The following is an 18,287-nucleotide window of genomic DNA, read 5'->3' as shown; positions in this document are numbered from 1 at the left end:
CCCCTAAGAACTAGCACCCCAAAGCTAGAGTTGTGGTCGTTGAATCATTGAATCGATCTCAAGAACCTAACATCAAATCTCGTCAATGCGTACACACAGAGAGAACCCCTAACCTTGTTGCGTCGAGGAGTTAGCAGGAATCTACATCGGAGCTTCATCTAATTCGTCCCAACGAATGAGCTTGAGAAGGATCGGAGCCTGGATGATTGACTCAAGGAGTGTCGCTATCCGTCTGAACGTCGCCCCTGCGATGAACAAAACCCTACCATATCTACTAGATGGAGCCAAGATACAAGAAATCCCCTCCGTATCACCAGCCACCCGCTAAAGCAACGGGTAGAGTGGAGGCGAATCCATAGACTTGTCGATGGAGATAGAGGGAACAAAGGCTCGCCTTACCAAAAGGGAAGAAAAAGCATGTAACTTGGCAAAGGGAGGTTGTTGGAGATGCTCTTAGTCCCCACTCGACAACTTTGGCAAAATGCTTCTCTCAAGCTCAGTTGGGATTTGTTTCCAGCATTGTCCCAGGAATGCCAACAAGTGGTGCATCATTTTGCTAAGTACTCTTATCCCATTTTCTCATTGATTTTTGCAATCAATGACTTTGTCGGCATTCAAATAAAAGAGACTAAGAGGTTGTGTTCAATGAGAGAAGATGTTTCCGCTCGATTACGAAGGCGTCATTGATAGCTTTGTCAATCTTAAAATAATGTGCCGACTCAAGATGCTTACAAGGATAAGATGTACGTGAGTTTATAAAGATGAATATATCTGCATATTATGAGCGTATGCATGTTAAAAAACAAAGCAACAAAAGACATTCCCCTCAAGGAAAAAAAATGTTGCACCTTCACAACCTGTCTCGCTGCTTTTCCTGAAGTGCTCTTTCTTTTCCCTTCTTTTCTCCCTGAATTCTCCTTGCAACTAATTTGCTCTTATTAGAACTATATACATGTTGAGTGCTTTACCATTTGGCAACAGCAGCCATGGAGCATAGAAAATTGTATCCGCGGTAAATAGCCACCAAAATTAGTACTCCCTCCATCCCAAAATAAGTGTATGTTATTCAGTGAGGGAGTATTCTTTTGTGTTTGTTTCGTTTTGCAAACTGATAATAAGCATGCAAGGGACCAGATTAAAAATGGCCAAGTAAATCCAGAGATTGAGCAAACAAACATACACCTAACATTAGGTTATCTTCATTGTCTACAATGTCATTCACAAGGATTCAAATGTAAGTTCTTCCGGTGTCACTGGAGCAAATCAGTTTACTATGTTTAACTGGCCAATAAAAACATGAGACAAGCTTCATGGACTGCTCCGAAACTTTTTCTTGTTGGAGACCGTAATTTGTCAATGGGTAGCTTACTCCACCTCCTCCAAGAAATCCTTGATCTCTGCCGGGGTTAAAACTCTGCATTTTGTACAGGAAGTGTTACTAGTCAGAATGCATTAAGGAATTTGTAGTTTTGTACTATAATATTATGACAGTAACTACCCACACACATATTACTTATTAATTACCAACTAAGGCCAAGAGACGGATGAGTTGAGAGTAGCACAAGTTGTTAGCAAACAAATGGAAGTTATTATGACAATGTTAAGAAGTTAGGAAGGGTTGGGAAAAGAGGCAAAAGGAAAAAATGTACTCCCTCCGTTCCTAAATATAAGTCTTTTTAGATGTTCCATTTGGGGACTACATACGGATATATGTAGACATACTTTAGAGTGTAGATTCACTCATTTTACTCCGTATGTAGTCCCTTAGTGAAATCTCTAAAAAGACTTATATTTAGAAACGGAGGGAGTATCTGATAACTATGTTGCAGTAAAAGTGTAATTGACTTTGTATACATACTTGAATTCACGGTCAGCCCGGATAACTCCAATTTCAATGTTGTTGGCAGAGATTTGACCTTCATATCTGCAAGTCCGGAAACAGTCAGTACTCAATAAGCAACCGAAGTGGCAGCATAAGCCAACTAACAGAAAGATGTAGCTACCCTTCTTTCAGAGTCAAAATTGCAGTATGAATGGCATCATCAAGCTCCATATCTTCGGTGTATCTACAAGTTAAAGCTATGTCAGTTAAATCATATGACCATGCAAAAAGTGGGAAATGATAATAACCTTGACAACATACATGGTGCTTGTATTAGTGAACAAGACAGACAGCAATATAATGCAATTTAGTATAATTATCAGATTGAAAAAAAAAACACTGAAGCATTAACAGTGACCAATAGTAGTGGTAGGATAGATAGCTGAAGCATTAACAGTAACCAATAGTAGTGGTAGGATAGATAGATCCTTCATCTACCTTTTCTCAAGAAATGTCTTTGCATTTGACACATTTTTCCCCATCGCTGATGCTTTCCAAGAGAAGTAAGATCCTGATGGATCAACCTATAGAAATAACCAACAATGAGAAATCCAGCATTTTTGTTACACTATTAACTACACCATAAAAATATAAATTCATGAAATGTGAAACATCAGTCAAAAGTAATACAAATCCTATGACATATGAAATATCAGTCAAAAGTAACACAAATCTGGTGCAAACTAACAAGCAGCTGAATCTGAAATATTGGGAAGGGAAATAACAAGGTCTCTATCATGTAGCTCTTTGCACATACCTGATACAACTGCGGACCATTGTCATCATACCCAGCAATCAACAGTGATACACCAAATGGTCTTACACCACTGCAACAAATAAGGTTATGAGTACAACAAATATTTCTATGAAGTTTTGAACTGGAGTTTTGAGTTTTGGCTGACACATGTAAAACAAATCAAAATGCACGTGACAATCAAATATTATCTACTATTATATGTATGAGTGTCGACTTGCGTCGTGACTGTAGCATTTTAAAACCTCAGTTTCTCGAGCTCACCTATTAAATGAAAATCTAGCAAATCAGTTGCACACAGTTTACTCTGGCCCTATATATTGTACTCCCTTCGTCCCAAAATAAGTGTCGCTCACTTAGTATAAAATTTGTACTAGTTTAGTTATAAATTTGCGACACTTATTTTGGGACGGAGGGAGTAATACATTGTTGTGTTTCACAATTAAGTGACAAAATCAACAGACATCGAAGTTATATTTCATATTTGAATTCTTGTCCCCCCCCCCCCCCCCCCCCCCGTAAAAAATAAATAAATCTTGTTATCAAAAACAAGTTCCATCAAATGCCATTGTTAGCCTTGGGTAAAATTATCAAGCAACTTATTTTCTAATAGTAATTTAGGTATAACAAGTGACTGATCTAAACAATTTTGTAACTTCATTAGTAATATAATAAATAGAAAGTGCCAAGATCAGTAGCATACCCAGATTGTGTGAACTCCTGCATAACAGCAGCAGTCTCTCTGACAAGCTGGGTCACCGGGATGGTTTCCTACATTTGGAAATGAAAAAAAAAACAGAAAACATATATTTACTAGAGAAAAATGACAGAACATGGCTACAGGTGACTTGCACATTAGCCAAAGTGGCAACTTATTAAAATGATGTGTTACCTTGTACAACCGATAATACTGCTGTGCCTGCTTCCGACTTTTTCTAACAAGAACACGAAAATCCGGACCCATCCCACTGGAAACAACAAGTAGGTAAGTGCACATACATGCAAAAAGAGACTTGGAAATTGCAAGAAACACCAAATTTCAGTTATGTCAACTGGAAAATGTATTAATGGAGCTATGGTGGCAAGTCAGGAGATTTAATAAACAGTTTGAAGAAAGTGTGGTTATTCTGATAGCTTAGCTCTTGGCACTACAAGTCTAGCTGCTGATCTCCAATGTACACTTCTGTGGCCAAGCAACGCTCTAGGTAATAGCTCGCACCAGTACTAGTTTGCAAGGTAAATTGGTAATGACAAATAGAAATTCAAATTCTCTTCCCTGATTGCCCATTCATCATGTCGCCTAAAAAGGGTGAATGATCCATGTTTTCTCCCAGATACCTTACGTTGATTGATCTAATCAGCTGGTTTCAATGCATACTTTATACAGGTATTTTAAATTTTTGCCTTTTCAGGGGCATCTAAAGTATAGGGTGAAATGGATAAAGGGAGGACCTTCAGATAAATTGTTCATCTTATCCTTTATATATACAACCAGCTCATTAGTCATGAAAACTGAAAACAAAATGTAGCAGCAAACACAGCAATACTAGCTCTAAACATCATTCAGAATTAAGAACATTAACCAATACAACATTAGTTGGGGTAAGAGTAATACAGTAACAGAGATAAATATTTCTACAATAATTGAAATATATCCAAGATAGAAAAATGAATAACAAACACTGGAAAAATACCTGTAGACAACTCCAATATTTGGAGTCAGTGACTGAATCTTCTGCACCTAGAAATTTGCAGGAACAGATTAATTAGCATTTTTCTTTTCAGATAACAACAAAAGATGGCAAGTAGAGAAGAAAATGAAATTAAGGATGATGTTACACTTACAGATGTTTCGTCCACTAAAATAGAAGGCAATTTCTTCTCGGTGGCGATAACTACACCATTGGCAGCTACAGACATGACGCATATATCTCAGTATCAATATGTCACTCAGAAAGGGAAGTGAAAGTGTTGTAGAAAAGTTAAAAAAAAACTGAAAAAATGTGCGCCATACATACTAAGCTAAAATTCGTTCAATCATTAGTAATTATAATAGAAGAAAGGGAAGTGAAAGTGTTGTAGAAAAGTAAAAAAAAACTGACAAAATGTGCGCCATACATACTAAGCTAAAATTCGTTCAATCATTAGTAATTATAATAGAAGAAAGAAACATGTCGATGCTAACTTGTAGCTATGTAAAGAGTGCATGTGAAACATTAAGTTTTCTATTTATATCAAACATTAGTTTCATTCAGTTGTCAATAAAAGGCCATAGGTGAAAAAACAAGAGACCGCTCTTTAACTTCCACACACAACACAATACAACTGCTTTAGTATGCTGGAAAGAAGAAAACAAATAATCTGCAATTGTGCACTTATTCTCAATTTTATGATTCTAAATCTCACAGGGCCTCGGTGAATAGACATCATCCGGCCACTCTAACAGTAAGCAAAAAGAATCGAACAACTCCAAGGTAGATATAAATCCAACTTTTAAAAGAAAGCGGTATAATAGTTTCTGTGGAACATCCAAGTACAAGAAGGCAATCGGGACTCCAAACTTCACAATGGATGTTCTCCTACATACTCCCTCCGTCCCAAAATAAGTGACTCAAAAGTGACTCAACTTTGTACTAAAGTTAGTGCAAATTTGAGTCATTTTGAGTCATTTATTTTGGAACGGAGGGAGTAGTTTACAAAACATCTGTATGCCTCTGAAAAATATGTTACACCAAACATCAACTTCGCACTCATACGCACAATGTAAAATAATACAGCTTTAGAATGAACATGATCGAACAAACACATTGGCATCATGGGCATGTGCCTATCAAAAGCATTGGATTACTAGCTCTAGTGGTATATCAGCCTTCATAGACATGATGAAGTTCCTAAATCTCAGGCCTTTGCCCACACAAGCAATTCCATAAAGGACGATTGGGCATAGATCTGCAAATAATCTCGGTTTCTTAAATTGGCACAGTAGCCCTGTCGCCAGCCGCAAACAAAAGAGCAGTGATTATTAACTATTTCTGATGTGTTAAAAAGGCCTGCACTCCATCCTCTTATCGTCGGAAGCCTGAATTTGTGCAGATCAATGATTTCCATGCCATGTACAAACATAAAACATCATATGAAATCGGTAAGTCCCACAGCTAGTAGTGTAGATTCTACCACGCGATTCTATGATGCCAAAGATACAAGAGAAAACCTAACTAAAGCACGGACATCAGCCGTACGATGTGGAACCCTAAAATGCGAACTAAATTCGCACCTGAGAAACAAGAACGGAAACCCTCCGCATCGACCTAATGTTGTGCATAAAACCCACAAATCGCTGTCTTAAACTTGTCCAAAACCGCTAAACTTCCGCCGCAAATCGATGCTGGCAGCGTAACAATAAGACAACTGGTAGCAGAGAAGCACGGGGCACGATTACTGCGCGCGTCGCACCTTTGATGCCAAGCGAGGTTTGGCCCGATCCGACGGCCGTGAGCGCGTGCTCGATCTGCACCAGCTTGCCCGACGGGCTGCAATGAAATCGGGGGAAAAGTTAGATCAGAGCACCGACGTCAATCCTGATCAGGCCCAATCGAGAGAGGGGGAGGGAGAGCACAGACCTGAAGGTGGTGAGGGAGAAGGAGTACTGGCTGTCGCCCATGGCCGGAGCGCGGGACTACCTCGTCGGCTCTCTCGGGTCGCCGGAGGAGATCGGGTGGAGCGAGCGAGCGAGCGAGCGAGGCGGCTGCTGAAGAAGAGAGACAGAGGGGGGACGGGACGGGACGGAAGGGGAGTGTCGAAGGCGAAGAGAAGAGGAAAACGGAGAAGAGCGGAGTGTTTCGCAAGAAGATGGTTCTGGGCCGGAATCGAAAACTGCAAGGTTTCGACAAATCGTTTTTGCTGCCGCTGGAAGTGCACAACATTTGTCTGATGCTCTACATGCAGAAACTATGGCATTACAGAACGGTCTTCGTATAGCTGACCAAATAGGTATTGGTCGGGTGATTATCTCTACTGACAGCCAAGTTCTAAAGAGTGCTCTTGAATGTTCAGGCTTGGACCATTCTTGCCTGGGACAACTTTTTCTTGATATCAAGTATCAACTGGCCATGGAGTTTATTGACTACAAAGTTGAATTCTGCCCGAGGCAATGTAACAAGCCTGCTCATGTTTTAGCTGCGTTGGGTAAGGGAATGGACCAGAACAACCAATCTTTATGATTGTCAGGGTTCCCAGTTGATGTATCTTGTCTTGTGGCCGGCGATCTAGCCCTGTCCTAATGGAATGCATGCGTTTCTTTCAAAAAAGAAGGCGCTGAGAGCCCCTCTCGCCTATTTTCTACTCCCTCGGTCTCTAAATAAATGTATTAATTAAGCTTAACACAATTTTATACTATAACTATTACAAAACAGATGAAGTACGAAGGCTCTTTTCTTTCAAATGAATTTTATTAAAAAAATAGAGGATTTGAAGACTCATTACGAAAAAAATAGATGGTCATTTAATATATATTTTTTGAAAAAACTCTCGATCTACTCATCGTCAATCAAGTCAGGACAACAAACATCAAAAATAATAAAAATTACATCCAAATCAATAGAACAACTAGCGAAGAACTATAGCGAGCTGAAGGTGCGTCGCCGTCATCATCACCCCTTCCTCGTCGGAGCCGGGATTGTTTTTTTATAGTAGACAAATGAAAAGGTGTCATGCTAAGATTCCACAAGACCAGCGTATCAGAACAACAACCGCCGTTGATGAAGAGAAGCGTAGATCAAAAGGATCCAACTTAAAGACATACTGACGTAGACAAACAAAGACCGAAACCACCAAAGATAACTACCGACTAAATATCGCGAGATCCGTCGAAGACATACGTCGACACGCCCTTTTACGATACTAGACACGCCACCGGGACGGGGGCTAGACGAGGAGAATCTTATTCCGTCTTCAGAAAGTCATTGTCATCTCGTCTTACTGAGCAGACCACAAACCCAAGCAAAAAAGTCAAAAAAAACATGTTGACAGTAAAGGACCAGGATCCACCACACCTCCTTGACCTTAAGTCGTCTAATTCGTAGGTTAGAATCCTTGTAAGTTTTTTCATAGGATTTACTTATAGTGAAAGTTTCCATCTTCTAAAACGGTTTCATATAATTCCTTTGTTTTTTCTATATGCTATCAAACATTCTTCTATTCAAATTCCAGTAGTTTGTACTAGTTCCGTATGATACAAGAAGACATAACTCTATCCCCTGCAATTTTCCTTTTTCTTGTGCTTTGAGAATTCTTTCAATCAAAGAGGCTTTAAAATGATTTTGAATATTTATTTATTGATTGATTTATTTTCTTCTATTTCTTATGTATATGTCCATATAATGTATATTTTATTCAAATGTTTTAAACACATAATTTCAAATGTGCAAAATTTATTCCAACATAACATACGGACAAAATTTATTAATTGATTCAAATAAAACATGGATAAGACAACTCATAGTAACATGGATATATTACTAGCCTATGTTACTACTCATAGTGGGGAGTAACTTAGACTAATAACATGGATATATTACTAGCCTGTGTTACTACTCATAGTGGGGAGTAACTTAGACTAGTAACATGGATATATTACTAGCCTATGTTACTACTCATAGTGGGGAGTAACTTAGACTAGTAACATGGATATATTACTAGCCTATGTTACTACTCATAGTGGGGAGTAACTTAGACTAGTTGATGAGATTTCAGATTTAAGCTCTATAAACCGGAAGAGAGGGAGTACCTCTATAGTGGGGAGTAACATATGTGTGGTGTCATACAACACTTTATTTATTAGATTATAGACTCATCTTGTCTTGATATGTGTGATGTCACTCATAGTATGAGTAAGTAGTTATGTTACTCAAATCATCGCTCTCCTTGTTAAACCACTGGCATATAAGCAAATTTGCTAGCTTGAATCTTATGCTTCTGCTCAAGTTACTCCCATTATGGGTAGTCTAAACACGCCCAAGCACCATGAAATTATTGCCCATGTAGCTGCAATTGATGTCCATCATGGTCTTCATGAAAGTTGTTCATGTCATCCTAGTATTCAACTGTCTGATACGCTTCAAGAAATCTCTAAAGTTGATTCACGTTTATACAAGGGGTGACAGGTCGACAGTGATGTGGCCAGGATCGAGCCAGGCCCCGAGCAAGACAGAAATAGTGTTGAAACTGCTACACATAACAAAGGAATCCGGCTTCACGACCTCAGTCGCGGCCCTTGGTGCCTGGGTCCTGTTTGAGCCACTTCAGATCGGCCAACATAGTAATAGTCACCAATCACCTTGTATCTCTTGCCCTCTATGATCATGTTAAGAGGATCACACAAGTTGTCATGTTCTTTTTGTTTTTTCTATAGTCCTATTGTCCATAAGTGTGCATGACCTCGAACAATTGCAAACCGAGTTGCAACCGACAAAAGCAATGTCTTTCCGATAAACTTTTTGAGCGTTGGATGCTTCGTCCTCTTGTTTCCATGTACCTCCCATTGAGATAGCATAAATGCGACCTCCTCCCCCAAGTGAACATTGTTGAACAAATTTGTTTGTAATAAAATAGTTGAGTAGTCTTGATCAATGTTTACAAGGTGCTTATATATCTCCTAGAGAGACACGACGATCTGGAGGAGGCATCGGTTCCAGGGGATGCGACGGTCGCCGCGGACACAAGCCGACATCTCACCGTTGGTAAGTGCTCCTTCCCTCTCTTTCTTCTCTGTGTTCTTTCTTTCTCCGTTGCGCTTTGCTCTTGGTAGGCAAGTGCTGATAACGTGTTTGAAATCAAAATGATTGAGTAGTCTTGATCGATGTTTATAGGGTGCTTATATATCTTGTGGAGAGGCACGATGATCCAGAGGAGGCATCGGTTCCAGGGGTTGCAACGGTCGTGGCGGACACATGCATCAGTGCGGGCGCAACCGCTTGTCCGCATTGGCAAGAGGAGATTTTCCTAATTACAGACTATAGTTTAATTTTAACAAAATCATCAACAACATCATGCGAGGACAAAGAATCCTCAATAACTCCTCCAACTGTGAGCTTGTCTCCATAAATTGTGCAAACAATGTCATCTACAGGAGAGAAAATCGTATACCGCTAAAATGTAGGAATACAAGTTGAAATTACCTCTTATACGACCGCCCTCTCTGTTTGGGCTGGCATCGCCAGAGCGGGCGCCGTCGGCCCCCCCTCCCGTGGTGATCTCGCCTGCCCGAGCGGCTGGGCCTGCTTTGCTGGGTGTCTCCAGAGGGAATGCACTCTCGTCGTACTGTTGTGCCCCTCCAGCATCGCCCGTTGCTTCGGCTACTGCCTCCCGAGCCCCCAGTCCCGCTGGTGCAGACATTGTGGTTACCACTCCGGTGGCCTCTCACCCAGTGCCTCTACGCACAGCAGCCTACTCCCGACGGAGCCGTGCATCCTCGACACCGGTCACATCCTCGCGCCGCAGTGCCCGGCTCGAGGCGGCGCACCTCGAGGTGTTGGAAATATGCCCTAGAGGCAATAATAAAATGGTTATTATCATATTTCCTTGTTCATGATAATCATCTATTGTTCATGCCATAATTGTATTAACATGAAACAATAATACATGTGTGAATAAATAGATCACAATGTGTCCCTAGCAAGCCTCTAGTTGGCTAGCTCGTTGATCAATAGATGATCATGGTTTCCTGATCATGGACATTAGATGTCATTGATAACGGGATCACATCATTAGAAGAATGATGTGATGGACAAGACCCAATCCTAAGCATAGCACTAGATCGTGGTGTTCGTATGCTAAAGCTTTTCTAATGTCAAGTGTCTTTTCCTTCGACCGTGAGATTGTGCAACTCCCGGATACCGTAGGAGTGCTTTGGGTGTATCAAACGTCACAACGTAACCGGGTGATTATAAAGGTGCACTACGGGTACCTCCGAAAGTGTATGTTGGGTTGGTACGAATCGAGATCGGGATTTGTCACTCCGTGTGACGGAGAGGTATCTCTCGGCCCACTCGGTAGAACATCATCATAATGAGCTCAGTGTGACTAAGGAGTTAGTCACATGATGATGTGCTACGAAACGAGTAAAGAGACTTACCGGTAACGAGATTGAACAAGGTATGGGTATACCGACGATCGAATCTCGGGTAAGTTCTATACCGATAGACAAAGGGAATTGTATACGGGATTGATTGAATCCTTGACATCGTGGTTCATCCGATGAGATCATCGTGGAACATGTGGGAGCCACCATGGGTATCCAGATCCCGCTGATGGTTATTGGCCGGAGAGTGTCTCGGTCATGTCTGCATGCCTCCCGAATCCGTAGGGTCTACACACTTAAGGTTCGATGACGCTAGGGTTATAGGGAATTGTTATACGAGGTTACCGAAGGTTGTTCGGAGTCCCGGATGAGATCCCGGACGTCACGAGGAGCTCTGGAATAGTCCATAGGTAAGGATTGATACATAGGATGGATGGGTTTGGACGCCGAAAATGTTTCGGGCACCACCGGCAAAGTGCCGGGACCACCGGAAGGGTTCCGGAGGACCACCGGGAGGGCCCACAAGCCCCAGAAGGCTATATGGGCCAAGTGTGGGAGGGAACCAGCCCCTGGGTGGGCTAGTGCGCCCTCCACACCCAGCCCATGGCGCACAAGAGAGGAAGGGGGAACCCTAGGCGCTGGTGGCCTAAGGCCCACTAGGGGGTGCGCCACCCCCTCTCCTGCCCTGACCGCCGCCCTCCTCTACCATGTGGGCTGCCTCCACCCCTAGGGTGAGAACCCTAGAGGTGGCGCACCCCTCCCCTCTCCTCCTATAAATAGATAGGGGTTTGGGGCTGTTGGAGACACAAGTTGATCTCTCCCTCGGCGCAGCCCTGTCCCTCTTCTTCCTCCTCTCCCACGGTGCTTGGCGAAGCCCTGCCAGGAGACCTCGTCTCTCCATCGACACCACGCCGTCGTGCTGCCGAAGATCTTCCCCAACCTCTCCCCCCTCCTTGTTGGATCAAGGTGCGGGAGACGTCACCGGGCTGCACATGTGTTGAACATGGAGGTGCCGTGGTTCGGCACTAGATCGTAATCACACCGCGATCTGAATTGCCACGAGTACGACTCCGTCAACCGCGTTCTAGCAATGCTTCCGCTTAGCGATCTTCAAAGGTATGAAGATGCACTATCCCCTCTCTCGTTTCTGGTATCTCCATAGGAAGATCTTAATATGGCGTAGGAAAATTTTGAATTTATGCTACGTAACCCAACTGTGGCATCCGAGCGAGGTTTTCTATGCGTAGATTCCATGCACGAGTAGAACACAAAAGGTTGTGGGCACTGATTTTTCAATTGCTTGCCGCTATTAGTCTTATTCTTTTCCGGCGGTATTGTGGGATGAAGCGGCCCAGACCGACCTTACACGTACGCTTACGTGAGACAGGTTCCACCGGCCGACATGCACACCGTGCATAAAGGTGGCTAGCGGGTGTGTGTCTCTCCCACTCTAGTCGGATTGGATTTGATGAAAAGGGTCCTTATGAAGGGTAAATAGCTTTGGCATATCATCGTTGTGGCTGTCAGGTAGGTAAGAAGGTGTTCTTGCTAGAAACCCAAATCAGCCACGTAAAACTTGCAACAACAATTAGAGGACGTCTAACTTGTTTTTGCAGAGTTTGACATGTGATGTGATATGGCCAAAGTTGTGATGTTACATGTGTTATGTATGAGATCATCAAGTTATTGTAATAGGATTCACTACTTGCATGTCGTTGAGTATGACAACCGGCAGGAGCCATAGGAGTTGTCTTAATTTATTGTATGAGATGCAACGTCATGTGTTTACTACTTTTACTTCATTGCTAACGGTTAGCTATAGTAGTAGTAGTAGTAGTAGTAGTAGTAGTAGTAGTAGTAGTAGTAGTAGTAGTAGTAGTAGTAGTTGGCGTGACGACTTCACGGAGACACGATGATGGAGATCATGATGATGGAGATCATGGTGTCACGCCGGTGACAATGATGATCATGCGATGCCCGAAGATGGAGATCGAAAGAGCAAAGATGATAATGGCCATATCATGTCACTATATGATTGCATGTGATGTTTATCATGTTTTTCATCTTATTGCTTAGAACGACGGTAGCATAATAAGATGATCCCTCATAAAAAATTCAAGAACGTATTCCCCTAAGTGTGCACCGTTGCGAAGGATCGTTGTCTCGAAGCACCACGTGATGATCGGATGTGATAGATTCTAACGTTCGCACACAACGGGTGTAAGCTAGATTTACACACGCGAAAAAACTTAGGTTGACTCAACGAGCTTAGCATGTACAGACATGACCTCGAATACAAGAGACCGAAAGGTCGAACATGAGTCGTATGGTTGAATACGATCAGCATGAAGTTGCTCACCATGACGACTAGTCCGTCTCACGTGATGATCGGACACGGGTTAGTCAACATGGATCATGGATCACTTAGATGACTAGAGGGATGTCGATTTAAGTGAGAGTTCATACTTAATTTGATTAAATGAACTTAATTGTCATGAACTTAGTCTAAAAGTTGTCTTTACAAATATTGTAGATCCAATGGCCAACGCACCTGTCAACCTCAATTTCAACGCATTCCTAGAGAAAAACAAGCTGAAAGATGATGGTAGCAACTATGCGAACTGGGTCCGCAACTTGAAGCTCATCCTCGAAGCAGCTAAAAAGGCTTATGTCCTTAATGCGCTGCTAGGTGACCCTCCTGCTCCCGTAGCGGCCCAGGACATTCAGAACGTCTGGCAAACGCGGAGTGATGACTACTCTCTGGTTAGCTGTGGCATGTTATACAGTTTGGAAACGGAGCTCCAAAGGCGTTTTGAGCAACACAGAGCATATGAGATGTTCTAGGAGCTGAAACTAGTTTTTCAAGCTCATGCCCGTGTCGAGAGATATGAAGTCTCCGACAAGTTCTTTAGCTGTAAGATGGAGGAGAACGGTTCTGTTAGTGAGCATATACTCAGAATGTCTGGGTTACATGGTCATCTGACTTCGCTTGGAGTTGAACTTCCGGATGATGCTGTAATTGACAGAATCCTCCAGTCTTTCCCACCAAGCTACAAGGGTTTTGTGCTGAACTACAACATGCAAGGGATGGAGAAGACCATTCCCGAGTTGTACTCGATGCTGAAATCTGCAGAAGTAGAAATCAAGAAAGAGCATCAAGTGTTGATGGTCAACAAGACCACCAGTTTCAAGAAGGGCAAGGGTAAGAAGAACTTCAAGAAAGACGGCAAAGCCGTTGCCGCACCCGGTAAGCCAGATACCGGGAAGAAGAAAAAGAATGGACCCAAGCCTGAGACTGAGTGCTTCTACTGCAAGGGAAAAGGTCACTGGAAGCGGAACTGCCCCAAGTACTTAGCGGACAAGAAGGCCGGCAACGTTAAAGGTATATATGATATACATGTTATTGATGTGTACCTTACCAGCGCTCGTAGTAGCTCCTGGGTATTTGATACCGGTGTTGTTGCTCACATTTGCGACTCAAAGCAGGAACTGTGGAATAAGCGGAGACTGACCAAGGACGAGGTGGCGATGCGCGTCGGGAATGGCTCCAAGGTCGATGTGATCGTCGTCGGCACGCTTCCTCTACGTCTACCATCGGGATTAGTTTTAAACCTTAATAATTGTTATTTAGTACCAGCTTTGAGCATGAACATTGTACCAGGGTCTTGCTTAATGCGAGACGACTACTCATTTAAGTCATAGAATAATGGTTGTTCTATTTATATGAGTGATATGTTTTATGGACATGCTCCACTGGTGAATGGTTTATTCTTGATGAATCTCGATCGTGATGTTACACATATTCATAGTGTGAGTACCAAAAGATGTAAAGTTGATAATGATAGTCCCACATATTTGTGGCACTACCGCCTTGGTCATATTGGTGTTAAGCGCATGAAGAAGCTCCATACTGATGGACTATTAGAGTCTCTTGACTTTGAATCATTTGGCACATGCGAACTGTGCCTCATGGGCAAGATGACTAAGACTCCATTCTCAGGAATAATGGAGAGATCAATCGACTTATTGGAAATAATACATACTGATGTGTGTGGTCCAATGAACGTTGAAGCTCGCGGTGGCTATCGTTATGTTCTCACTCTCACCGGTGATTTGAGTAGGTATGGGTATATCTACTTGATGAAGCACAAATCTGAGACGTTTGAAAATTTCAAGGAATTTCAGAGTGAGGTTGAGAATCAATGTGACAGAAAAATAAATTGTCTACGATGTGATCATGGAGGAGAATATTTGAGTCACGAGTTTGGCACACACCTAAGGAAGTGTGGAATTGTTTCACAACTGACGTCGCCTGGCACACCGCAACGTAACGGAGTGTCTGAACGTCGTAATCGCACTTTATTAGATATGGTACGATCTATGATTTCTCTTACTGACTTACCGCTATCATTTTGGGGATACACATTGGAAACTGCAGCATTCACTTTAAATAGGGCATTGTCTAAATCCGTTGAGACGACACCGTATGAACTACGGTTTGGCAAGAAACCTAAGATGTCGTTTCTAAAAGTTTGGGGCTGCGATGCTTATGTGAAGAAACTTCAACCAGAAAAGCTCGAACCCAAAGCGGAGAAATGCGTATTCATAGGATACCCTAAGGAAACTATTGGGTATACCTTCTATCTTAGATCCGAAGGTAAAACCTTTGTTGCCAAGAACGGATCCTTTATAGAGAAAGAGTTTCTCTCGAAAGAAGCAAGTGGGAGGAAAGTAGAACTTGATGAGGTAATTACACCCCCTCTCGAACCGAAGAGTAGCGCAGCGCAGGAAATTGTTTTTGTGGCGCCTACGCCAACTGGAGAGGAAGTTAATGATGATGATCATGAAGCTTCGGATCAAGTTGCTACTGAACCACGAAGGTCCACAAGGGTACGATCCGCACCAGAGAGGTATGGCAACCCTGTGATGGAAATCATGTTGTTAGACAACGCTGAACCTTCGAACTATGAAGAAGCAATGGCTGGCCCGGATTCCAACAAATGGCTTGAGGCTATGAAATCCGACATAGGATCCATGTATGAGAACAAAGTATCGGCTTTGGTAGACTTTCCCGATGATCGGCGAGCCATAGAAAATAAATGGATCTTCAAGAAGAAGACAGACGCAAACGGTAATGTGACCGTTTACAGAGCTCGACTTGTCGCAAAGGGTTTTCGACAAATTCAAGGAGTTGACTACGATGAGACTTTCTCTCCCGTAGCGAAGCTGAAGTCAGTCCGAATCATGTTAGCAATTGCCGCTTTTCATGATTATGAAATTTGGCAAATGGACGTCAAAACAGCGTTCCTTAACGGGTATCTTAAAGAAGAGTTGTATATGATGCAACCAGAAGGTTTTGTCGATCCTAAGAGTGCTAACAAGGTATGAAAGCTCCAGTGCTCCATCTATGGGCTGGTGCAAGCATCTCAGAGTTGGAACATTCGCTTTAATGAGGTGATTAAAGCGTTTGGGTTCATACAGGTTTATGGAGAAGCCTGTCTGTACAACAAAGTGAGTGGGAGCTCTGTAGCTTTCCTCATACTATATGTGGATGACATATTATTGATGGGGAATAATATAGAGTTATTGGAGAGTATAAAGGCCTACTTGAACAAGAGTTTTTCAATGAAGGACCTTGGAGAAGCTGCATACATATTAGACATCAAGATCTATAGAGATACATCGAGATGCCTCATAGGTCTTTCGCAAAGTACATACCTTGACAAGATATTGAAGAAGTTCAATATGGAAAACTCAAAGAAGGGGTTCTTGCCAGTTTTGCAAGGTATGAGATTGAGTAAGACTCAGTCACCGACCACGACAACAGATAGAGAGAAGATGAGTACTGTCCCCTACGCTTTAGCCGTAGGCTCTCTAATGTATGCCATGCTGTGTACGAGACCTGATATAAACCTTGCCATAAGTTTGGTAGGGAGGTACCAAAGTGATCCTGGTATGGAACACTGAACAGTTTTCGAGGGTAGAGTATTCAACCCAAATTTATTGATTTGACTCAAGGGGAAGCGAAAGAATATTCTCAAGTATTAGTAGCCGAGTTGTCAATTCAACCACACCTGAAAGATTAGTATCTGCAAGCAAAGTATCAGTAGCAAAGTGGTATGATAGCAACGGTGCTAGAAAAAGGTCTGTTGACGGGAGAATATTCCTGACTTGATATATCAATGGCGCGAGAAAAGTCTTACATCAGGTAACAACAAAGTAGCAAGTAACAGCAGTAGTGACAGCAATAGCAAGTAACAACAGTAGTGACAGCAGTAGCAAGTAACAACAGTAATAATGAACATCAGTAGTGACAGCAGTAGCAACAAAGTAACATCGGTAGCGACAGAGTAACGTAGCAAGGACCGGTAGTAAAAGACTCATAGGTATTGGATCGGTGATGGATGATTATGCCAGATGTGATTCATCATGTAACAACTATAACACGGAGAGATAAGTAACTAGCTCTCGTTCGTCAATCTAATGTAGGCATGTATTCCGTATGTAGTCATACGTGCTTAGGGAAAAGAACTTGCATGACATCTATTGTCCATCCCTTCCGTGGCAGCGGGGTCCTAATGGAAAGTACGGGATATTAAGGTTCTCCTTTAAATAAAGAACCGGACCAACGCATTAACACTTGGTGAATACATGAACTCCTCATACTATGGTCATCTGCGGGAGTGGTTCCGGCTATTGTCACTCCGGGGTACTTGGGTCATAACACATAGTAGGTGACTACAACTTGCAAGATAGGATCTAAAACACACATATATTGGCGACAACATAATAGGTTCAGATCTGAAATCATGGCACTCGGGCCCTAGTGACAAGCATTAAGCATGGCAAAGTAGTAGCAACATTCAATCTCAGAACATAGTGGATACTAGGGATCAATCCCGTCAAAACTAACTCGATTACATGATAGATCTCATCCAACTCATCACCATCCAGCAAGCCTACGATGAGATTACTCACGAACGGTGAAGAGCATCATGGAATTGGCGACGATGGAGGAAGGTTGATGATGACGATGGTGACGATTTCCCCTCTCCGGAGCCCAGAACGGACTCCAGATCTGCCCTCTAGATGAAGAACAGGAGGTGGCGGCGCCTCCGTATCGTAAAACACGATGAATCCTTCTCTCTGATTTTTTTTCGGGCGAAACGGAATATATGGAGCTGAGATTGGAGGTGGTGGAGCCTCGTGGGCCCCACAAGCCCTCATGGCGCGACCAGGGGGTGGTCGCGCCCCCTGGGCTTGTGGCCTACTGGCTCACCCCCTTCGGTGGATCTTTGCGCAGGTATTTTTCATTAATTCTAGAAAAATTCTCCTTAAATTTTCAGGTCGTTCCGAGAACTTTTATTTCTGCACAAAAACAACACCATGGCAATTCTGCTGAAAACAACGTTAGTCCGGGTTAGTTCCATTCAAATCATGCAAATTAGAGTCCAAAACAAGGGCAAAAGAGTTCGGAAAAGTAGATACGACGGAGACGTATCAGTGCAGCAGCAAGCAAGATGTCGTGGCAGCATCTACATGTGAAGCGGAGTACATAGCTGCTTCGGAAGCGG

General features: G+C 42.6%; 1 protein-coding gene across 1 annotated transcript; it reads right to left on the bottom strand.

Moving 5' to 3' along the window:
• Positions 1–1,162: 1,162 nt before the first annotated feature.
• On the bottom strand, positions 1,163–6,449 carry LOC123444315 (proteasome subunit alpha type-2). The gene is made up of 11 exons (XM_045121000.1): positions 6,257–6,449; positions 6,090–6,166; positions 4,482–4,546; positions 4,331–4,377; positions 3,529–3,604; positions 3,340–3,407; positions 2,640–2,709; positions 2,321–2,406; positions 2,004–2,066; positions 1,859–1,924; positions 1,163–1,414 (listed from the first exon to the last, which is right to left on the bottom strand). Exons 1-11 carry the CDS (start codon positions 6,295–6,297, stop codon positions 1,366–1,368), a joined length of 708 nt encoding a protein of 235 aa, XP_044976935.1. The 5' UTR covers positions 6,298–6,449; the 3' UTR covers positions 1,163–1,365.
• Between the last annotated feature and the right edge of the window lie 11,838 nt (positions 6,450–18,287).

Source organism: Hordeum vulgare, chromosome 3H, assembly GCF_904849725.1.
Source record: "Hordeum vulgare subsp. vulgare chromosome 3H, MorexV3_pseudomolecules_assembly, whole genome shotgun sequence".
NCBI classification, from domain to species: domain Eukaryota; kingdom Viridiplantae; phylum Streptophyta; class Magnoliopsida; order Poales; family Poaceae; genus Hordeum; species Hordeum vulgare.
Note: the sequence above shows the minus strand (reverse complement) of the source record. Positions and strands in the feature narration are given on the sequence as shown.

Bases quoted from the DNA above. Each gene is read 5' to 3' on its own strand.
- LOC123444315 (XM_045121000.1), bottom strand. From the start codon at position 6,297: ATGGGCGACAGCCAGTACTCCTTCTCCCTCACCACCTTCAG. The intron at 6,167-6,256 runs GTCTGTGCTCTC...ATTTCATTGCAG, and splicing joins TTCTCCCTCACCACCTTCAG to CCCGTCGGGCAAGCTGGTGC. The intron at 2,710-3,339 runs GTATGCTACTGA...TATTTGTTGCAG, and splicing joins CAGGAGTTCACACAATCTGG to TGGTGTAAGACCATTTGGTG.